General features: G+C 39.9%; 2 protein-coding genes across 2 annotated transcripts; one reads left to right on the top strand and one right to left on the bottom strand.

The window, feature by feature from the left end:
* Nucleotides 1-1,135: 1,135 nt before the first annotated feature.
* Nucleotides 1,136-20,422, top strand: LOC309490777 (uncharacterized protein). The gene is made up of 6 exons (XM_082160045.1): nucleotides 1,136-1,770; nucleotides 5,583-5,759; nucleotides 9,034-9,255; nucleotides 12,254-12,467; nucleotides 16,581-19,509; nucleotides 19,554-20,422. Exons 1-5 carry the CDS (start codon nucleotides 1,255-1,257, stop codon nucleotides 16,757-16,759), a joined length of 1,308 nt encoding a protein of 435 aa, XP_082016171.1. The 5' UTR covers nucleotides 1,136-1,254; the 3' UTR covers nucleotides 16,760-19,509; nucleotides 19,554-20,422.
* Nucleotides 20,423-20,572: 150 nt separating this feature from the next.
* nudt7 (nudix (nucleoside diphosphate linked moiety X)-type motif 7) lies at nucleotides 20,573-23,309 on the bottom strand. Its single transcript, XM_082160046.1, has 3 exons — nucleotides 23,033-23,309; nucleotides 21,551-21,709; nucleotides 20,573-21,466 (listed from the first exon to the last, which is right to left on the bottom strand). The coding sequence occupies exons 1-3, from the start codon at nucleotides 23,189-23,191 to the stop codon at nucleotides 21,116-21,118; spliced, it is 669 nt and encodes a 222-aa protein (XP_082016172.1). The 5' UTR covers nucleotides 23,192-23,309; the 3' UTR covers nucleotides 20,573-21,115.
* Between the last annotated feature and the right edge of the window lie 559 nt (nucleotides 23,310-23,868).

The following is a 23,868-nucleotide window of genomic DNA, read 5'->3' as shown; positions in this document are numbered from 1 at the left end:
CAGATTTTCAACCAGAGTCTCGACTATGAACACAGGAAATCTCGCAAAATATCGTGAGACTTCAGAATAAGCATGACGGACGATATGCAGGAAGAAATTGCGATAGTGTTTGGAATGATTTTCACAGAAAATTCACGTGAAAAAACCATTGTACCTACCATTATATATAACCTTTTATACAGAAATATATTTATACTTTATTGGATTTATTGTCTCTTTAGAAAAAGTTATTTAATCCCTCTAGTCTATAGAACCTCACTGAACCCTTAACACTCAGCTTTTTTTTTTTTTTTTATTATCTTTTTTTTCAATTGATTTTAAGAATTATACAATTACAGTCAGGGGGGTACAAAGAGTAAAGCCGATAAACAAACATAAAAAGACATATACATAAACAGTGACAAACTTAAAAGTTAAACAAAAATTTGAAAATGTTTACAGATTGAAACGCACTTTGCAGCTTTCTTATTTTTCAAACCCAATATTGTGTTTAGGTATTGTAACATTTCTGCTCTTAAAATGAAAAACAAAGGCTTGTTTCCTCGAAATTTACACTTATGAATACTAAATCTTAACATTAAGCTTCCTGCAAGTGTGTGTGTGTGTGTGTGTGTGAGAGAGAATGACCGTGTCTTCCATCATCTCGCTTTCTGATTGGATATTGTTTCGTTGCACGTGATAATCTCCAGAGCGTGCGCGTGTTTGTCCTCGGAGTTCCCCCCACACATCAGGATTTCTGATCGTAAATATTAAACATGTTTAATATTTACGATTCGCGATCGGAGCGGCTCCGACGTTCTTCCGAGCAGGTTCGGACACTCTTAACACACCTCACACCAAGGGAAAATCTGATAAAATAATCTGTTAAACCATCAAGATAATCGGGACATAGCTAGGATTGTCGGAAGGGGAGAAATCGGCCCAAAATCAGCCCGATTATCTTTTGGTGTGTACCCAGCATAACAAAAGTTATTTTAAAATGCTGAGAGAGAGAGAGAGAGAGAGAGAGAGAGTGGGAGAGAGAGAGAGAGAGTGGGAGAGAGCGAGAGAGAGAGAGGGGGGGTAGAGAGAGCGAGAGAGATAGAGAGAGTGTGTGTGTGAGAGAAAAAGAGAGAGGGAGAGAGTGGGAGAGAGAGAGAGATAGAGAGAGTGTGTGTGTGAGAGAAAGAGAGAGAGAGAGAGAGAGAGAGAGAGCGAGAGAGAGAGAGAGAGAGAGAGAGAGAGAGAGAGAGAGAGAGCGCGTTCAGTGTTCACATGTACCGTGGCAGATCTCCTCCACCAGTGAAGCGCGCTGTCTTGTCTTCTTCTGCTCGAGGAATGAGCGCGGAGAGCCCCGCGGATCACCAGTACCGGACTCTGGCGCTCGACACGGCGCTCGGCACCGGGCTCGCAGTGCTCGTGTACGCGCTGCTGAAGCTGAGCCTCTCCGGGCTCCGCGTGTGGCGCGCGCGGGTCTCGGTGCTGGTCGTGGGCGCGGGTCCGGTCGGGCTCACCGCGGCGCTGGTCGCTGTCCGCTCCGGGAAGGTGCTGAAGCTGACGCTGCTGGACGCGCGCTACCGGAGCGCGTTGCTCTGCAGACCGCAGCAGATCGCGCTGGACCCGCGCAGCGTGCGCTTCCTCCTGGACCTCGGCGTGGACTTCGACAACATGGAGGGCTGCTGGCGCAACGAGCACTTCTTCACCAAGATCGGCGTGTTTCAGGAGTATCTGCTGAGCATCCTGGAGCAGAACAAGCAGAAGGGGGACGTCGAAGTCCATCTGGGAACAAAGGTTCGTGCGTTCAGAACTACTTGGTAAAGTTAGCACCTGATTATTTTAGTCACCCACTTGTCCTGACCTATTCCTAATTACATTATGACGCATTAATAGCTGATAGCTGTGATTTGGGATAATGTTGTTAGGTATAGTCTTTGACCAGCTCGTACCTGATCACACAGGGGGAACTGGTCCAGTTTCTGAACATGGTTGCTGGTTTCCATCTAATGGATTATCAGCCCTGAACCACAATGAGCAGCTAAACTAGCTAAGAGCTTTATATTTCATGCTGTCAAATCAAATGGTTAAACATAATGATATGCATGATTCAGAAATGCTTGATATTTGTCAAAATATATTTTCTTTTTTACCTCGAAAAGTATATTTGAATAAGTTATTGATGATGAGGATGATGTATGCACTATTTTCTTAAAACGTAAAGAATACGTTTTAAAGGTGCAAGTAGAATAAGTTATTAAGGTAACACTTAGTTAACTACCTTAGCTGGATTATTATTAACTAACATTATCAAAGATTAATAAACACTGTAACAAATGTATTGCTCATGGTTAGTTCATGTTAGTAATACATATACTAATGTTAACTAATGAACCTTACTGTAAAGTGTTACCATTATTACTTATTACTCCATTGACATTTAGAGTCATTAAATAAAAGTTGGACTTTCTCTCTACACAAACCAGTAAATTCTATGATTTTTAAACAGTTTGACCAATAATCTTTGACATGCACATTTGACATGAATGGTTCCATGTCTTATTTGTCACCTGAAACTGACATGAATAAATAGGTAATGATGCCACTGTCTTTATTAACACGTCATATATCTGAAGTAGATTCCTCATTCTGCTCAGAGATGTGTTTCCTCCACCACAGAGCTGCAGAAAGAGGAGCTTCACCTGTTCAAACCTGTGTTCTGCTGTCAGGTTCTGGCTTTTCTCAGAGGTTCAGTAGAGCAGATTCTGCCCCGGGAGTAAACCAATGCATTTCCATCATCACGGAAATTAGGAAATGAGAAAGTTTTCTCATTACACACACTTAGTGCCGACTAACTAACTGTCGTGTGTGTGTCATGTAATGAAGAGGTGATCATGTTTAACAGGCATTAATAAAGCCACAGGCAGATAGAAACCATTGAGGAATCTCTTTCGTTCTTTTGTCAAGGCCAGCAGAGCTTTATCGTCTGCTATAAAGTGCTCGTTCTTGTCTGGGTCGCTGCATGCTGAGGGCGATTCTTTTCCAGTCGAGACAGGGGTTTGTTTGGGACTCTTTGGGCTTCTTATATTGACCGAGGGACAAGCTATTCGTCACTGAAGCAAAGATTCTTCTGGAGAAAATCAATATCATTGGTATTTATTCTGCCTGAGATACTGAAGTGTCATTCTAGCACACTATTCTAGACACTATTTCATCTGCAGTATGAAGCATGCAGTGGTCAAAACTTTTGACAAAAGTGCTCGCTTTAATGCACTACCTAGAATACTGTATCCCACAATGCAATGCACTCGCATATGACATCACACATCACATCATATGATGAACACGGAAGCTCAAACGTGTGCGTGATGTGGCAGCCAACGAGGTTTGATCTAGTGTGTGACGGACACATGAGCTTCTGTGTGTGTGTGTGTGTGTGTGTGTGTGTGTGCCTATCATTGTTAATATGTGAATAAATGCCTGAATTAAACCAGTTCATCATGTAAAGGGATCGTATCTCTTCAGAAGCCTTGGACGGACTGATTCATATATATTTGGATCTTCTAAGTTCTGGACTTTTAATAGTAATATTTTGAATCAAAATATTCATTCAAAATATCTCAATTTGTGTTTTGAAGATTAACCAAAGTTATGGGTTTGGAACGACGTGAAAAAATGTGTGACTCTTTGGGTGAATTAACTCTTTAAATTCTCAACTTTTCAAGATTTTTCTTTTATTTACTAATTTATATATTTTTTTTTACTTGTAATTAATTAAAAGCACAAAATAACCGCTTTTATTTCCAAAATGATAACTGGATGCCCCTCAAACATCCGTCATGATGAACGTGTAACACACGAGCTTTGAAGTGATTCTTGTTGCGTATTGTGTGTATTCCACATGTAATATGATTTTACAGTGAGGGACGAGCTCAGTTTGAGCTGGCCTTGGACTCTTTATGCCACGTCTCTGATGTATCTCGATGAGCTCACATCCAGTAAACCAAACCAGCCTTGAGTCTCATTTCATTTACAGTTATTCTGGGTGACAAGCTGTCGGTCTGGTTGAAGGAAACCGTCCTGCTGCTCCGAGGAGAACAAGCCATGAGAAACGCGAGTCTTTAGCTGTCGCTGTGTGTGTGCAGATCAACCATTGATGCACTTACATAGTCTAAACACACGGGCTGTTGAGGAGACGTCTGCTAGTGATGGCAATCATTCTTCTTACGTTTCGTCTTTATGGCATAAAGGCATGAATCCAATGCAATAGTTTGTCCTAACTATATCTCAAATAAAAATGCTCAACGACAAAAAATAACATTTGATAAAATACAGCTTACTACAACAAAACTCATTATGTGTATTTTTAAATACACTTTTCTTATAGATTTACTATTCAGGCAACACTGGTCCAGTTGCATGCATTTGATTAAAAAGAATTGGCTCAGTTGTTCAAGAGCTGAAGAACACTGTGTGTGTTGTCGTTTCAATCAATCACTAAAAAGACACACAAGAGGCATTTATTCAGAAATCTCTCTGCTAGCTGTGTTCTGATTCACTTAAAAGAAGTGGTTCGGAGTCATTCGTTGAAGAATTGGACTACACTGTGTGTGGTAAATGTTTTTGTTTCATTTAAAGGGGACCTATTATGCAAAATTCACTTTTACATGGTGTTTAAACATAAATGTGTGTTGACAGGGTGTGTACACAACCACTCAATAATCCACACACTTTTTTTTTTTAAATCCTCATAAATCATAAACAGTGTTTCAGAATAAGCCATTTGCAGTTTCTATGCAGTGTGATGTCACATTGCACAGGCCCCGCCCACAAACTGCTGACAGACTCTGCCCTATTAGCATAGCTCCTCCCCTCAGTGATCTGTACACAGTCCGCCATGTTTATCTCCTCGCCAGAGCATTTACCAGCACCAGCGGTTATTCAGTCATGAGTAACTTTTTCTTTTGTTGTTTGATTCATATTTACAGCATAAACAGCAGTAAGTACTGTATATTACGCTACTGTCACTTTAATACACAGATCTAATACACACATGCGATTTTCCCCCTGCTGTTTACGTTCAGAGACATAACCGACTGTGTTTATGTGAACTTTGTGTGTTTTTGACAGTTTAAGCACAATAAGACGTGAAAGAGAACTTAGTTTAATACTCACGGGACGCTGCGTCTGATGATGCTTTGGGTGTGTGCGCTCAGAAAACCATATATCAGAAGTTTAGACTGATATGACTTTAAAACACATGCTGATAATAAACGTTCATGATGATGAAGAACTGCAATGGTGCATGAGCGTGACCGCGATAGAGATGATCATCAAAACCAAACTGATGTTTTAGTTTTTGTCAGAGTATCCCGAGGCATGAGCTGTAAAGGCTCCGCCCTCTTCTGGAAATTAGCAGTTCATTTGCATTTAAAGGTACATGCACAAAAACAGCATGTTTTTTCTTCCACTCAAAAATGGAACTTCACAGACACATTCTGGGGACAACTGAGACTTATATTACATAGAAGGGGGGCATAATAGGTCCAGAACGCTTGTTCTGGGATCTGATTACACTAGAACACTGTTTGTGTGGTTCTGCTCTGTAGTTTAGTGAGGAGTACCTGAGGAAGATGTCCAGGGCAGAATGGCCTCGGGTGATCGTGGTTGCTGACGGCTCGTGTGGAGACTCCTGCTCTGTGCTGGGCATCAGCACCGATTACATCGTCGAATCGTGCCACGCTTACGGGGCCAATGCCACGATAGAGAGACTGGACCAGAGACAGGTGAGCTACACACAGTCTTCTGAAACACGCAATCATGCAAGGCCTTTAAATGTCATCTCACAAAGTAGCATTTTCATGTTAAAATTACAGCGCACATGCATTTTTCTTCCTTCATTATCACGTCATTATATCTCCTTTCCCCTTCTCAGGCTGCTATCCTCAGAAATCTCTCATTGTGTTCTTGAATATGAATGTTAGTCTGACGGTCTGTGTTCATGAGGGCATCAGGGTCCTACTGGGCTGATTCACTTTATGAATACTGGTGAGGAAATTAAGCCATTATGAATAATAATAGAGTCTATTTCTGCCATGGGTGATGCAGGTGATCCAGAGAGAAGCTGCCAGCCCACAGCATCAACCGCACATGTTTCAGTGATTCTGTCTGTAATTGGATTGTTTTTTACACAGGTTTAGAATGATGGCTTGTATAATTGATTTTCTCTCTCTCTCGCTTTAGTTAATGGGCTTTGTGTTTGAACAGATGGTAAAGAAGGTTTAGCTAACGCAGATAACCCAGCTCAGCTCGGTCCCCTGACGGGCTGTTTTGTTAGTCAGTGTTATGTATACAGTAATCCATCAAACAAGCTTTAACAACCTTGATAAGGTTCAGAGATAAGCAGGGTTTCCGTCTAATGAGTGCAACTGAAACTTAGCTCTGGATATTGAGGATTCATGATTTCCATGACCATTTTCATTCTCTCTATGAGCCTTAATGTCCATGAAATCATAACTGACAATTCTTGTTTTTTTTGTGTGTTTTTCTGGAACATTGCACAGTTTATTATAAATGATTTATTCATGTGCTCTTCTCTTCTCTGATGACGAGGGCGGGGCAACCTGTCACTCACAAGAGATCCACCAATAGCAAACCACAACCATCCAATCAATTCCCCACGGACAAAATCAAGCCCCGCCCACATTTGTTCTTGTTCAAGGAGCCGTTTCACTTGGATATACCAATCCGATCTCACGGCAATTCGTACGCATTTTATGAGATGGCTAATTCTTACGCATTCATAGGACCTCACTCGTACAAATTTTTGCTAAATCGTACATATTTAACGAGTTGCCCAATTCGTATGAATTCGTACGAATGACCTACCCCTGACCCCGTCCCTAAACCTACCCATCACTGGGATTTAGATCAATCGCACAAATTCGTACGGGTGAGGTCGAGAGGTCGTGAGATTGCGTTGGATATATGGCACAATAGGGGATAAAAGTGACTGGAAAAAGATTAAGAACTTCCTAGTGTGCATGTGTTGAGCGTCTGTGTTTGCGCACACTATCCTTTGAAAGGCTGTGCATTCACTGTATGGTAGTGTAAAAAATGAAGAATTAAACAGACCATCTTAGCAGACATGCAACCTATACCTTCAATGTTAAAATGTGGTTGAAGTAATGTTAAACAAACTTTGAAAGAACATTTAATGCTAAATGGCTGTGAAAAGGTTAACAAAATACTTGAACTTTAAACAAGATCTGTTGAAAAGTTAAAGCTACACTGTGGGGATATTTTGGGGATATTTAATTTAATTTTATCAATCAATAAATTCCTCTTGAAACAAACTTTGTTGTATTATTTTAATTTAATACTGTGAAGCTGCTTTGATACAATCTGTATTGTGAAAAGCGCTATACAAATAAACTTGACTTGACTTGACTGTGTGATATTTTCCCCCATCTAGTGGTGAAATTGTATATGACTACCCAGTGAATATTAGTTTCTGTTCCTTTCAATTTCGAGTGCGTTTTAACTCCTACGGTGGCCGTATTATTCCAAGATTAACATGGCTTCCAGTTCGACTTCGTCCAATTGCGCCTTTAAAACTATCACCTGTGATCCGTCGCAGCACAGATTTATGTTACAAGGTAAACAACACTTTTTCACCATTGACGTGAGGAAAAGTAACCCAAGTTATACTAGAGGTCGTTCTGGCGTTATGCACAACCATGCTATGGTTAGACAAGCAACTATAAAACTTTGAATTTACACAAATAGTCTGGATTACCTGTCGAGAAGAAAGCAGGCAACCTCGGCGTCCGTTTTAAAATCTTTGCTCCTCATGAGCTCTTTCCATCTGGGAAAAGTTACTCCAGTATTGACTTTGGTCTTGCTGATTTGCCTGTCGCGTTGACGTTTTAATTCTCTCTTTCGCTTCCTTGGCGACTCTGCTACATGTCCTCGAGAATAGGCGTGATCCTCCATCAGCAATCTTTCAAATCTGCCGGCAGTCGTGAGTAATCTCCCCCTCGCATTCGTCACGGTGTCACTGAGTGTAAAGCGCGAATGGCGTAGCTTGAATTTACAGGTATGTCCCTCTTTGGCTAATGTAGTTTCAAGATGGAGGGGCAACATGGCGACCGGCATTCGAACCCCTCACCCGTATGTACTTTCAATGGCAGATTATAAACTTACGAGAGCTTAATGAGCACATATATTTTTGAAAGAACTAAGTGTTTTTTGCTAAGAATCAACAAAAAAAATTACACAGTGTAGCTTTAAAAAAATGTTGATTCGTTTTGTAAAATTTAGCAGTGATTCAAATATTCAAAATTGTTGAATATGTTAACAACATGGCTGGGATTTTTGCTGCTGTGCCTTTAAGAAACTCCTTCATCATATATGAAATAGGACACCTCTAAACATGTTTTTTCCTCAACTGATTTCACACATTTATCTAAACTAAGTTCAAAACAAGACAATTAAAACAGCAATCTGAATACTTTGTAATTGTGCTTTTATTCCCCCGCATTGTATGTTTTCATTGATCTCGTTCAAATGACATACATAACTCTAATACATATCTCAAAGTAAAAGGCTCTTGCCTCGTTTAGGAATATTCAGTAGTGAACGAGTATATCTGTTCGGACAGGAGTCAAACGAGAAGCCCTTGAAGGCCAGAACATGAGCTGTCCTGATGCTTCTGCTTCTGCCAGCATTATTGAATTGTTTCAGTAATAGTGCCTGTTGGGAGATTTGGCCCGCCATTAGAAATCTGTTTAGTCCAATCAAATTTCCTGTCCTCATTTCATCAGACTAAAAGATCTCCAGTTTTGTCCCAGATGGGGAATAGAACAGGCAATTCATCTTTTTACTTTTCAATAATTAATTTGTCAATCATTGGGCATGAACAATGTAACAAATATTTAAATATATCAATGATGACCTATGAATATATATATATATATATATATATATGTTCCAGGTGTAGTGAAATTTGAATTATACATAAGCAAGAAAGTAATGATTTGTTCTGCTTCTGTTTTATAGGTCCCCACACCAGAGATCCGTGCTCATAGTTTGTACTTCGACCTGTCAGCGTACGGGATCGACACCGTGAAGGATCGCCGCAACTCCTGCCAGCCCGCAGCCAAGCCCGGCTTCCACCTGAAGATCTACGGGACCTTCCGGAACCGCTACATGGCTCTGGCCTGCACTTCAGAGGCGGACTCCAAAATGATGCATTTCCTGCGCCACACGGCCAACTCCTCAGTAAGGCGTCGCCATCCCAGCATGCATCTGTTTGACTCGAAAACTTCATCTTTTTTTAGGTCCAGGGTATTGTATGCATTCTCAAAGGTTCATCCAAAGATGAAAAGGCCGTTCTGCTCTCCCTCCCCAACCGGACATTCTGGCTGAAATAATGTCAGCTGGTGTTTCAGTGTTTCAAAATATTAGGAGTGTGACCGCGATATTAAAATATGACGAGATATCTGTCTCGCGATATCGCCATAACAGAGTGTGAGGATGAAATTAGCATATAATATGCCACCGCTACGTTTACATTACATTAGTACCTCCACTGTCATTTTGCTTTTTTATAGGAATGAAAACCATTTAATTTAGTTGGATAACAGTCGCTTCAGTTGTAAACTAAACGTCTGCTCTGCTCATCCAGCACGAGCTCCAGAGTCGCACACTGTGCAAGCAGGAGTAGTCACAGTTCACTGATCACATGACGAGAGGAAGGCGAGACTATGGTGGAGGATTCGTTGCGCAACAGAGCCTAAGCGTGATCTATATCGTGATATTGTATCTGATAAATGTCTTATCTTGTATAATGCGCGCTTCAGCACCACCGCTACCTATACGCAGAGAACGTGCGATTGCGAATTCGAAAGCAAAAGTAAAACATGAGCTCCCTGATGCACACAAATCAGACTACATACAATATCCTGTCTCCCAACATCAGACCGATCTCAGGCTGGGCTGTGTAGTTGTAACCACATCTTAGCCCTGGTTGCTGTTTTGGTCTCTGTTTGCACTTTGAACATTGAGAGAGTACTTTGATTATGGTTGAACTTATTGCACCTTTTACAGTGCTTGTATATTGTTGTCTTTCAATGCATATGATAATTCATATTCAGAAAGTAGAACTGAAATGACATTCATTAGAAGATGATTAGTTAAAACATTTCAAAATGCACCTGCAGACTATTTTTCCAGTCATGAATTGTGTCATTGAGGAATTCCTAAAAAATACTGTGCAGAAATCTTGTCTCGTGTCTTGTCTTATGAACTAAGTGTCTCGTCACACCCCTACTAAATAGTTGTAAAAGGTTAACAAAATACTTATAAAAAGTTGTAATCAGATCTTAAATTAACACTCGCCAAGCATCAAATGTGAGTAAAAACCGCTGTCGGCGAGTATATGAAACGGTGTAAATTACCATTTGGCTGGTACATTTTCTTTAATTCTAGCAATGCAATGATGTAAGAACATGAACAAACGTGAATGTACAGTTGGACAGTTGATGGGCCAGTGCTGTATCGTCACAAAGGTTTATGCCTTGCCAGTTGAAATATTCAAGCACAAAATGATGTGAAAGGGAACTCAATTTGCGTTAAATCCGTGTCTCTGACAGTGCGCTAATAGTGAATTGAGCAGTCTTTCACATCTTCGTGCGCTTGAACAGATCTATTCAAACAAAACATCAAAAATCCCGTCTTGGCAAGTCTTTGTTATGCTGCTTGATATTGCAAACTGTTTTTTCTTACCATATTATTTTAATGTATTGTCTTAATTATAAACACACTGCTTTGTAGAGTAAATAGTTTTACCCTTTAGGACACTTTGTTATTCTTCCAGTTAAATGAAGTTACGAGATATATGACGTGAATGAATCGGAAGTCTCGTACATTCACTGATAATAGGTTACTTCTGCGGTTAAAAATAAGATGCATAATATGTCCTGCTTTACACACTTGTGTAAAGTCACATATACTATATATAACAAATCACTACCGCCTAATTTTATTTTTGTCGTAACATGTAACTATATTATCCCAATGCTCTTTATATAAAGTTAGATAAGTATGTTCAACTGTATCCATACATACAGTATAGTCCCATATACCAACAGTAGAAGTAGTACTCTTTATTTGTCTGACATAACACAAGAAATCATAAACATGCATGAACCATAAAAACCCAGGTATTTGCATACTTACATTTTCGTCATAACTTTAAGATGTGAGAAAAAAACTTAAAAAAACACCTGTATCCTCATGCTTCAAATGAGTATTTACAATCAAAACTGCATTTGACACAAACGATCTTGAAGCTCTTACAGTCTAACATGTTACAGTCTGTAAAAGTTATAACAGGATCTGTTTAAATCTAAAATACATTGAAATTCGTGTCGTTCCAAACCTGTATGACTTTCTTTATAGGTTAAAATTGCAAAAGGAGAAATTTCAACCTGATCTCATTAGAAAGCTTAACTATTTTATGAAATGCAGATTCAGGATGAATTGATACGATGTAATTTGCACGGAAACTTATGATTTTTTTGAAAAAGTAGTGAGCATTAAGGTGTCCACCCTTAGTGGGGCATAAGCATATCATTCAAAACGTATAATTGACAGGAGAGCATGTTGGAAAATTTGAAGAATGTTGAATTATTTTCCACAAAATAAAAGTGTTTATTTATCTCAGATTATTTGATTCTGATTAATCAGTGGTGGCAATACTGCATTCACTATTGGTGTACGATAACCACTGAACCCTCCTAAAGACACACACAATCAAACAAATACAGCTAGTCCTCCTAAAGACACACACAATCAAACAAATACAGCAAGTTATGAAAGTACCCAGCAGGGGTTAACGAGTGAAACCCATAGACTGGTGAAACCTTGAGCCATCAGTGCCAGACTGCAGTTTCAAAACTCTGGCTCTGCTTTTGCCTCACTTGGAAAGTTTCATTAATGAATACAAAGCAGAAACACAGATAAGAAAAGAACAGAAATAGCACAAAAAGATGTGAGTGGTTGAAGAAGAAAACAGACAAGCTGTATCAGGGCACAGCCGTCAGAGGATACGTAATTCACAGAGACACATGCTGTTACCTGGTTACAGCCACAGTGTGTGTGTGTGTGTGTGTGTGTGTGTGTGTGTGTGTGTGTGTGTGTGTGTGTGTGAAGGGAGTATGAAGCATGTAGAGAGGGAGACTGAACGAATCACCTGACCTCCTCTCTGTTCACTCAGATCATGAAGAACATCTTCCACCAGTCGTTCAATGCGTACAAGACTGACATCGAGCCTCGTCTGAGTGAGCCCACGCTGCACCACATGCAGTGCAGTCGCAGGCTGTTCGAGATCATGCTGTCGTACAGACGCGTCAGCGCCGCGTACATCGAAGGAGACAACGTGGCCGTGACTGTGGAAGGAGAAGCTGCCAGAGTGCTGAACTTTGACACCGGTGAGAACAGCAGCATTTGAACATCGCCTGATGCAAAGAAACGTACTTTTTCATACTTGTGTTTATGGATAGTCATATTTATAACTTACATTATTTACAAATTATACTGTATATCATTTAAATGATAAAAACAGTAAATGGAACCTGCATTTTGTAATGCAAAAAAAAAAAAAATTATAATAATAATAATACACTTTTTAAAATAATAATAAAAAATCGTTTATTAAAATTATTTTTTATAATGAAGGCAAGTCCATACATGTTAAAGCTGCTCTCCGTAACTTTTTTTGAATTAAAAATTTACAAAAATTATAAAATGAACGAGTACATCATGAATCCATTTTCCAAACCGTGTTTTTGTCTTATCCTTATACCCCATCTATAATAAGTGTTTATATTTTAGCCTGGTTCGGGTCGCACCGCTGCGGAGTAGCCCAGTGCCTGTGACTCGCCATAGACACAAACAGAGAGAAGTAGCTCCGGCTACAATGTTCTTCCACAAGACGCGTGCAGTTCTGTTCATTAACCGCTAGAGCAACAAAAGTTACGGACTGCAGCTTTAAGTAAATGACGAGACCAGACCATGAAGTTAGGTGAGGTAAGTGCTTATGTGTTGCTGAGTTCGAAATCGCCCCCTATAGGCGGATCTTTTGTGACGTCATTGTTTATGTTTGTCGCGTTGCATCATGGGAATCGTGTGGCAGGAAACACCGCTAGATACCTCTAATTTGATTGTTTTGCACGTTTGGAGGAGGATTTAGAGAAGAGGATGGTTCACTCTTGCTGTGTGGTCGAGTACAGGTTGGGGGCCTTATAAAAAGTTTTTTCGAATTCCCTCCGAAAAGGATCGCGAAAAACGAAAGAAATGGTTGCGTGCAATTAGGCGATTGAACCTGGACGCTCTGAAGAAAGCCTGGATTCCTGCAGCTAACGTTACTGATCGAGTTTGTGAGGCTCATTTTGTTCATGGTAGGCCTAAGTCTTAGTGACTATGTATTTATAGAAGATTGAATAAAAAAAATAATAAAACTGAGTCAAATCAACCGAGTCATATGTTTTCGCGTTCTGATTCAGGTGTCCCAAACCGCGATCCACAGCACCCAGACTATAGCCGCTTTTCCACCGACATTACCCGGAACAATTTGTCCCAGGAACTTTTTTCCCAGGAACTTTTTTTGCCCCAGACCGGTTGCTTTCTGCGTTTACACCGCGGTCTGAAGTACCGGGAAGGTAAACTGCGCGCAACTGCTCCTCCCAGTCTGCGACGGACAGTAATCAGTTTTGAGCGCCACATTTATAATAAGTATGGAGGAGATTCAAACTGTGCTGCAGTTATGTATTGGTTTACTAACGAGGTAATTAACAAAATAAAATAGACGAGCACTGATACTAAAGCGTGTTCAGAAAGCTCGTATGCGTATAAAATTAGACAACGTATGTTATCAGTTATTGTGAGACGCCTGGGACGAACGCGCAAAAATTTCCTCTTTCGCAAATACGCTTAAAAAAAAGCCTGAACCCCGTCTATCAATCATAAATAGTGACAGTCTTGTAAATAGTTGTTTGTTACTAACCTCAAAGCGCTATTTCAATCCTGTTATGGTAAATTTGTAACATGGTTTGGAGTGCCTTGCAATAGATGACAATGTGTAAACATAATGACTTAATGATAAAAGCTGTGGCAGAAAAGAGACGAGCACTGATAAAGCGTGTTCAGTAAGCTCGTAATGCTAACGTTAGATATAACATTTGTATGTTATCAGCTATTGCGGACATTGACCGTGAGATGGCTGGGACGAACGCGCAGAAAGTTTCCTCTTCCACAAATACCCTTAATAAAGCCTGAAACTCGTCGCCAGTCCACTAGTTTTTTTATTAAATTCCATATTTGCAGACAGACAACTCTTACTGCATGAAGCCACGACACGAACCGCAATAGATTTTTTAAAAAGGGAGGTTAAAAATAAATAAAATGCTGCGTGGAATCATCCAACCAAAATGCGGCGTGAACACAATCAATCAGCTTGTGCAGCGCACAAGTCCCACCCCTGAAAGTTCCTGAACTTTGAAAAAGTACTACCTCGTGAGCAGGGACTATCGGAGGGGGAAATATTTACCCGGAACTTCATTTAGACCCTGGTTCCTGCGGTGTAAACACATCGAGTACCAGCCCAAAGTTCCTAGTTCCTGGGGAAAGTTCCTGCGGTGGAAACGCGGCTTATGTTCCTCACATCAAAATGGGCTATTCTGGATCGCAAAACTTAAAAGCAAAAGAAAAGGCTGTTCTAACCTCTGCTTTTAGCACGATCACTGCTTTCTGTTTGGCAGAAAAGATCGGCCCAACTTTTCTAAAAAACAAAATAATCTTTTGAAAGCCTTTAATCTTTCATGAGTGAAGGGTCCAGGGGTTTCTATTAAATAAGAATAAATGTCTCCCCAGCAGATTGGTGGCCAAGACACGGGCGAGTCGGACCAACGTTTTTTGTCATCCCAGATCTCATATGGGCTTTGAATAACTTCGATTTTGTCACCAATACAAATTTTGAGCTTCTCTCCAAACCTCCTCCGGTCTTCAGATGTTAAAGTGCTTATATATTGTGGATTTCGCCCGGTAACTCTCTTGAAAATGCTCGTCGCGTCTTTACTGCCCGCAATACTGTTTGTTTTGTTGCCACACAACCACTCGCGCATGCGTACAAAGATGTCAACAAAGATCCTCCTATACCCTCATTCACTATTCCCTACATTACTCCACTAATATAGTCCTCTTGAAGGAGTGAATGAAAATGAGTGAGTGAATTCGGACACTGGGTGCGCCGGAAGCGCTGCCACTTTTGCATAGTTTGTGCTTGCTCTTAATAAAACCGCAAACTGGCAGTAGTAATGAAACTAGCATTTAGAAAACGTAATTAAATAATTTAATAATCAATTAAAAAGGAATTTATACCTGTATGATATCACACTGGACCAGCGCGGTTTGGAAACTGGATGGATGATTGATTCAGCTGCGGCGCCATCTTCTGGCGAAACATGGGAATTCATTCAGTGCGCGACTCTCACAGTGCATTATGGGGATTCTCTATCCGTTGAGCGTACATCAGTTGTACACTCATTATTGCGGTGCATTGTGGGATTGAATGAGTGCACTCAATAATGTCCACTATGGTTTCGGACACCACTACAAATGGCTGTCCCCTCAAATAGTGTCCTATTCAAGGGTATAGGGGGCGATTTCAGACACAGCCTGTGTCTTGAAGACTGAATGCAGGTGAGAACCAGGAGGGATGCTGGGAAATGGAGTCCAGAGTGTGTGTGAGGGAAGGAGGACCGGAGCAATTGTGACATATGCATTTTCTAAGAAAATGCGGAATTTGTTTGTTCCTGCACTTTCTGTCTAACCCTGTTATGATGTAATATTTACCCCTTAAAAATTTTTAATTGATACTATGATATTTATTTAGTTAATAATAATAATGCATTTAGCAAAGTTTAATTTACAATCGGGCTGGAACGATTTATGTTCATCCCCTATCATGTTTTACCCAAAACAAAACTCTAGAGCAGATGCTAATGGCTAGTATGGCAACGCCGCTTGCTACAGTTGCATTCATTTATTTAATTATATATTGTTTTTTGGGAGAAAGCTCAGGAATATTGACTATAATGTGATGTAATGCACTTTTATTTGCAATCCAACATCATTATTAGATTTTTGCACTGATCTTCAACCCCATATCATATTTAATGTAACAGAGTTGACACAAACTAGAAACATTTTTTGACAGAAAATATGACAAGGGTTATATATATATATATATATATTTAAGTGACAATATGTGATTTATACAAGGCACACTAAAATAATTGAAATTATTTTGAGTTAGCTATAAGCATGTATAGAAAAAATAAAATAAAAAGTAATAAAATAATATAAAAATAATAAATTGAATGAGAAAGACCTGTATATATTTTCTGTAGCTCTGTATGTCTGCTAAAAAATATTTCAATGAAGCCAAAATGTTATTTTAATTGTAATATTCCCTTTCAGATTATATCTGATTGTATATTTGGCACTATTTGTCTGTGATCTGAATATGTCTGATTATCTGTAAGGTTGCGGTGTGAACCTGGGCATGAGAGGCCTGGAGTCGCTGGGGATGTTCATCTACAGAACCGCTACGGCTCTGGACCGGAACGACGTGTTCGAGGCGCTCTCGGCCAAAATCCAGCACTCCAGACACGTGGCCGAGACCTTCAGGAGAAGCGGACTGGCCTCGGCCGTGTTCGAATGACCCTGCGTGTGTTTTGAGGGAAGTCATAAACACAATGCTTACATATAATGATCAATGTTGTGATCGTTTGGAAATGATGAATATTCACTGCACATTGGAGTGACCAAAGTTTATGTATTTGCATTTAATTTGTGATTTTTATTTTTTTTATGGTGCAAGATGGAAACTTGTTATAAAAAAAGGTAATTGCGACTTGTTATCCCACAATTCTGACATTTCTGAGAAATAATATAAAATATATAAACGTGCAATTAAATAAACATGTTTTTTTTTGTTTAAGCTTATATCACAATTCTGTGAGATAAAAAGTCACAATTGCCTTTTTTATGTTTTGTATTCCGTGGAATGTCTTATGTTGCGAGTGCAACCTGGTTCCCTGAAACTGTGCTGTGTCTTGGTGTGGACACGTCCTCGGAGCGACCGGTGTCTGAGCCTGACTATAGTAAAGCTAATCTCCAGAGATCCGTTATGGACAGCACTGTGCCAAAGTGAGCAACAGATAAGTGGGATGCCATTTTCCAGGCAATCTACCTCTACTGTCTTTACTGACGGCAGCCGACTGCACTCTCTCTACTTGTGGCCCTGTTCAACCTGGGGCACTTTTGCTTTAACACAGCGTCTTAAAATGAAAACGATCCTTGTCCATATTGACGTTTCCACTGCGATTTAGAAAACATCTCTTGGTGCATTCAAGTCCTCCTGGGAAGTTTTTACGTACGAGGTGGGAAGTTGTGTTTTACGACGGCTGGTGCGTTCAAGTCACTTTCGTCTGAGTAAGATGATACTTTCTCTTAATTAATTACACAAAAATACAGAAAGGTTATTAAACTCTTGTTCTAGAAAATGAAGAACAAAGAAATGTGCATCAGGTGTACTTTGTTTTTAATTAATTTCTGAAGCCAATGCCAACTTTATCGTTACATGTTGCATTGTTATATTATGATGCCATCATATTCTGTGCAGGCAATTAGCTTACTGCGCTGTAAATAGAAAAGCTCACTGCTAAATACCTTTAAGTATTGTGGTATTCCGCTATGTTTCTCAGTGACACGCCCGCAACTCGTAAAGATCGGGGCTTAGAGAAAATCCCAAACTCCCCACTGGTATTTACGACATTGTGGTGGCGCTCAAGTGCGTTCAACTCGTAAATACGATCTATACGAGAAGACTCCAATGCACCATTAGTCCACACTTCACAACAAAAATGCATGTCACATGACCATTCATACAATGGGAATGCACGTACAAGTGTAAGCCGTTGCCGACTGTTCTTGCCTCTTGCATGTAGGCAGCTGCAGTATTATAAAATATAGTTTCAGGAGTTCACATGTTAATGAAATCTGATGTAATATTATAATGCGTATTTGGCTTGCTGTCCGGGGGGAGGGCTCCAAGCTCTGAATTCGGCCCGACCCCAGAGTACTCCCCCCTATGAATGTATAGACCATGGTATCTATGAGTAGACCCAGCCGAAGTGAGGTGATGGGGTGGTGGTGGGATGCTGAGAAATTGTCATGAGACAGGAGGTAAGGGAAGGCTTTATTTATACTGGCTTCTTCTTGTGCTGATTGGATGATTACCTGAACATGCTCCTCCCGAACTTTGTTACATAAAACTTCATTTAACTGCACAATGGCTGCTAAAGAGGAGGCTCATCGAGGCTGGTCTGTACAGAGACATTGAGAGAGAGGGATCTGGTCTGTTATTGTCTAGTTCCAGTAGCGTAATGGTCATATAAATGGGGCTTGAGAAATCAGGGAAGGATACGCAATGATCCAGAAGACCTAATCAGGGAGCGAATGTGGACAGCCACGCCTTCGTTTTCAAAAGTCCCGCTGCCACATACGCCTTACCTATGACCCGCGAGGTGGTAAGACCAGAGCCCTCAATGAGGATACCGCACTCTGTGAGAGAGAGCTATTAGGCATCTCTTCCTCACGGGGCATCTTCATGTAACAGATGTAGGCCAGTGAGAGCTATGTGTGTAAACCTCACTCCCCTGATCTCAAGAGGCGCTTTAGCCTACTTGTTAGAGTGCCGGCCTCTGATGCGGATGGGTCTTGAGTCCCACTTAGAGCGGGCGGAGGGGCTACAGTGGTCCCGTGACCCGGATGGGAGTGAGGTTTAGGGTGGTGAGTGTAACAGATGTAGGCCAGTGAGAGCTATGTGTGTAAACCTCACTCCCCTGATCTCAAGAGGTGCTCTAGCGACTGATGCTAGAGTCTGGGGTCTTTAGCCTCCTTGTAAGAGCACCCGCTTCCCATGCGGATGGGCCCGTGTTCGAGTCCCGCTTAGAGCAGGTGGTTTCACATTCTCATACCCCTGCTCACATAATGCCTCCACATCTGTATGATTTGAATGTTTAAAAGGGAAAAACAGAACGGAAGGATCACTCTGTGAGCGACCTCCCACTTCTCACAAGCCCAAGTCAAAGTCAACATGAATGTGGCGTGAGGCATTACATCATGCAACTCCCCACAGGCGGGTCAGACAGAGGTCAGAGGTCAGGATTTTCACTATCGCTACAAACAAATGGGTTCTGAAGACACCAGACCTGATGGCTGTGTAACCTGTGGTCCGTTCTTAGTATGTGGATTTCAAAATGACAGTGACAAGACAGATAATAAAAGAATAAGTACATAGGAAATAACAATATACAAAAAAATATTTTAAAATGTGATATAACAGACTTCATGTTTGGAGAGCCTCAGACAGCGGTCACTCCGAGGCCGTTCCCCATAGACTCCGAGGCCGTTCCCCATAGACTCCGAGGCCGTTCCCCATAGACTCCGAGGCCGACACCATCAAGACACAGCGTCAGAGGGAACAGGCTCCTAAAATGTGATGTGATGGTAAGATTGGTACATCTGTGTTTAGTGAATGGATCAAACACCTTGACAAAAAATAAGAACTGGAGATCAATCCAGACTAGAATGACCAGAGTACAAAAGAGAACTTTTCTAAAGATACAGTGATTTAAAAAAGATTTGGTCACTTCTAAAAGTATAAATGCCACTGTGTTGGATAACAAACTCTCATATTCAGAGCAGTGCTGGCCTTAACCCTGAGTCCAGTGTGTGGAAGTGTTTCAGAGACATTCAGTGAGTTTGGACACATCTGTTCATGACGTCTGTCATACTCTTCTATAGGACACACATGTTAATGATAGCATTTACTGCACTATGAAACAGACACAAGCAAAAATAAGTAGGTACTAGCAGTAGATTTTAATTGTGGTATCTTCAGCACACACTTCTGTGACTCGATGAATGCAGTGCCACACACACACACACACTGGAATGACATAAAAACACTCTGATCAACAACCAAACTAAAGGAATGACTCGTCAGGTCCGTAGAAACGAAGTGCCTGCCAGACATTACAAGCACCACATGTTACATTCACTTCTATAAGATTACATATAAAACATGAAGATGTCTATTTATTTTGTAATATTTGTTAATAAAATAAAGTGTTTGCCTTATGATTCTGTGCATTCTCTTTTATTCAAGTATAGATTTAAAGTCTCTTTTTTTTTTTTTTTTTTACTAGTTAAACAGAATAGTAAATAAAACATTTGTGATATGATTCAATTTCTAATAAAGTAATTTTAGTTTTTTTATTTTAAAATCTAACATGCCCAGGCTCAATGAATGCACAAGTGATGATGTGATGACCTCTAGTGGACAGGATGGAGAAATGCCTAATGTGAAGATTTCATCAACTTGGGTTTGTGAGGAACTGCAGGAGCTTCGGGAGTTGATCAATGAAATTAAAATAAATAATTGTATAATAAAATCAAATATACAGGCTTGTTTTGTTTTTTAAGTGTTTACCTGTAATGTGACGATTTACAGACATTTTGTGAGGCGTTATTTTAGTAGCCTATAGTATTTTTTATTATTTTGAATTATATTTTTTTTATATTTTGAGTTTTCATTTACATTTTTAGTAATTTAATGTGCTTTTACAGTTTTAGTACTTTAACCTAAACTTAGTTTATTTCTGTAAGTTGACAAGGCAACATCTTTAATTTTCATTTAAAGTTTTGCATGCAATACTGATATTTTCAATTTTAGCTTTAGTCACCAGTAGAAACACTGATTAAAATATTAAAATATTAAAGTCTCAGGGTGTGTGGACTGTATTAAATCTATTATATTATTGCATATACACTACTGATCAAAAGTGAGGAATAGTTTGACTTTTTTTATGGTATTGAAAGAAGTCTCTTCTGCTCATTATAAATTATAAAAATTATTTAACAATCCCAACTTGCTCCTCAGTAACTTTACAGCTCAATTACAGTCATTTTCCCAATAATAATCAGAAACACTGAATCTGATGTGTGTCTTTCATAACTTGCTCAATCTGCGATTAAGAACGTCTCTGAACGCAGACGCTGGATCGTTCAGGTCGAAGCCAAGCTCAAACTCGGGCTTCTTCCCGAGGGCGAGAGCCGCGACGGTTACGGCCAGAGCGGCGGTCAGACCCCAGATCTGATGGATGTGTCCGGTGCGGGGGTCCGTGTACATGAAGCTGTGGGTCGGGCCGAAGACGCTGGGCACGGGATAGCAGGAGTGATCCGCTTCTTTAGTGAAGAACTCCAGTGGAAGAGTGAAGACCTCGCTGACCTCGTCTGCGTTGGGACGAGGTGTGAAGGAGCTCTCGATGAAAGCCACGACCGGAGTGATCAGAAGACCGGCCTGTGCAAAGGGCTTGAGCCATTATAGTCCGCCACAAGTTATAATATTAATGATCATATTAAACGTTCAGAGATGAGAGCGAACCTTGTTTAGGATGGGGAAGAGTTTGCAGATGACCTGCACTGTGTGTGAAGGAAGGCCGATCTCCTCCTCAGCTTCTCTCAGAGCCGTGTGTGTTTCATCCGTGTCGCCGGACTCAGACTTTCCTCCGGGGAAACACACTTCTCCTGCGTGATGCTTGAGCTGAGAGAGCCGAGAGGACGCTTCGTCAAGAGCACTACCTCGTGTGCCAGAGAAGTGCACTTAAGGGGATACTTCACCCAAAACTGAAAACTCTGTCATCATTTACTAACCCTCGAGTTGTTCCAAGTCGGCAAGGCCGCTAAGGGGAAATATTAGGACGATTATAAGGGCCTATGCACTTTTGGGGCCCACAGAGATCGATTTAATTAATGGACTGGGTGCGATGGGGGCCCAACATCATATTCTTTCATAGGGCCCGTAATTGCTAGCGGCACCCCTGCAAACCGATATGAGTTTCTTTCTTCTGCTGAACACAAAAGAAGATATTTTGAAGAATGTTTGTATCTAAACAGTTGATGGACCCATTGACTTCCACAGTATTTTTTCCATACAATGGAAGTCAATGGGTCCAGTTAACTGTTTGGATACAAACATTCTTCAAAATATCTTCTTTTGTGTTCAGCAGAAGAAAAAAATTCATACAGGTTTTGGAACAACATGAGTAAATGATGACAGATTTTGTTTTGGTTTTGTTTGGGTGAACTATCCCTTTTAAGAGGACCTATTATGGAAATAATACACTCTAAAAGAATATACTTAAAATTAAAAATGAGCGTGAGTAAATTATGACAGAATTTTCATTTTTAAGTGAACTATTAAGTGCGAACTGAATGTAATTAATTTCTAAACACTATCTGTTATGTTAATGTTATAGTTTAAATTTACATTAAATGTAATTAACTGAACTTTAGAGTGCAACTTAAATACATGCAACTTCAAAATTACTTATACTGTCTTTGAAATATGGTTAAAATGAACTGCTGAATGTACTGACAAGCACTTATGATAAACTAAAATATACTTTAAGTTTCAATGTCATTTCTATTGAAACTTGCATGTCAAGTATTCAAATATATATAATTACACATTTCTAATGATGAAGCTTAAATTGTGTACATTTAAAATATATTAACATTAAAAGTAATATCAAGTAAGAAATTATAATCAATTACTTATTCATGTAGGCTACTTAAGTTTGTTAGTCAAGACACTGAAATACATATTTAAAACAATGATTTAAAAACTCGTACATTTAATTAGACAAAATTTCAAAGTGCAGTTTTAAAAGTTATATTATCTGCAAGTACAGTTTTTTTTTTTAAATATACTTTTAAGATTTGAAGTACACTACAAGCACACCTCAATACAAATAAGCGCACTTATTTTCATAAGAGTATTATAGACATTCATTAACACGGTGTGAATACATGTCATTGTGAGCACACAGTGCCTGTGTCTCTGAGATCATGAAGATCTTCTTACGTTGACGGATCGCACGGTCAGGAGCGCGTGCAGCTCTCCGTGTCTCAGCAACAGCGGGATCAGCACCGAGGCTTTAGGAAGAGCCGCCGGTAACCGGGAAAACGCGTCGCCACTGGCGTGTTTCTTCAATGACGCGATCGCTTTCTCCTTGAGGTCCATCGCGGATTATGAGCACCCGTCAGGAGACTTTCACTTTACACTTCCGCTTATCTCAGCGTTTCCCATAATGCTCCTCTGGGCTCTTGGCTCAGCTCTGGTTTAGTGTGTGAAAACGTTGCTGAATAGAACAAGCAGTTAGACCATAGACTGTAAACGAGTTAGACGAGTTAAACATTTACGTTGTCATTGACACTAAGGGGGGGGGGCTAAGTGGCTCTAAAGTCTTTTATATATATATATTTATCGCAGGCAGAACAAGTAACAAACATAGCATAGCATACTTTAAACACGTTAATGACTTTTTTTTTTTTTTTTACAATTTCAGTGAAGACATGAAACAGTCACATTCTAATTTAAACATCTTAAATATTGGGGATGAATTTAAATATTTTTGTATATGAATATAACATTTTGCCAACAGTATAAATAAATTAACAATGTATTCACGACCTTTGTTAACTTTGTTTTCATAATAGCCTACACAATAATATTCTTTAATGTAAAATAGTATTTAATCTATGCTAAATTAAAGATAAATTCTGCCAATTCCTTCCATACAATTTGGATAATTTTGCATTCGAAAAACAAATGCATAAACACCTCTTTCCCACTTTTACAAAAAGAACATCAATTGTCAGTATCAGAGTATCTTGCAATTAATGATTTACATGTAACAG

Source organism: Leuciscus leuciscus, assembly GCF_965113295.1.
Source record: "Leuciscus leuciscus genome assembly, chromosome: 25".
NCBI lineage: Eukaryota > Metazoa > Chordata > Actinopteri > Cypriniformes > Leuciscidae > Leuciscus > Leuciscus leuciscus.
This window is presented reverse-complemented; position numbering and strand designations above follow the sequence as displayed.

Bases quoted from the DNA above. Each gene is read 5' to 3' on its own strand.
- LOC309490777 (XM_082160045.1), top strand. From the start codon at position 1,255: ATGTACCGTGGCAGATCTCCTCCACCAGTGAAGCGCGCTGTCTTGTCT. The intron at 5,760-9,033 runs GTGAGCTACACA...TCTGTTTTATAG, and splicing joins AGAGACTGGACCAGAGACAG to GTCCCCACACCAGAGATCCG. The intron at 9,256-12,253 runs GTAAGGCGTCGC...CTGTTCACTCAG, and splicing joins GCCACACGGCCAACTCCTCA to ATCATGAAGAACATCTTCCA.
- nudt7 (XM_082160046.1), bottom strand. From the start codon at position 23,191: ATGGACCTCAAGGAGAAAGCGATCGCGTCATTGAAGAAACACGCCAGT. The intron at 21,710-23,032 runs GTAAGAAGATCT...CGGCTCTCTCAG, and splicing joins TGACCGTGCGATCCGTCAAC to CTCAAGCATCACGCAGGAGA. The intron at 21,467-21,550 runs GTTCGCTCTCAT...CCCTTTGCACAG, and splicing joins TCTTCCCCATCCTAAACAAG to GCCGGTCTTCTGATCACTCC.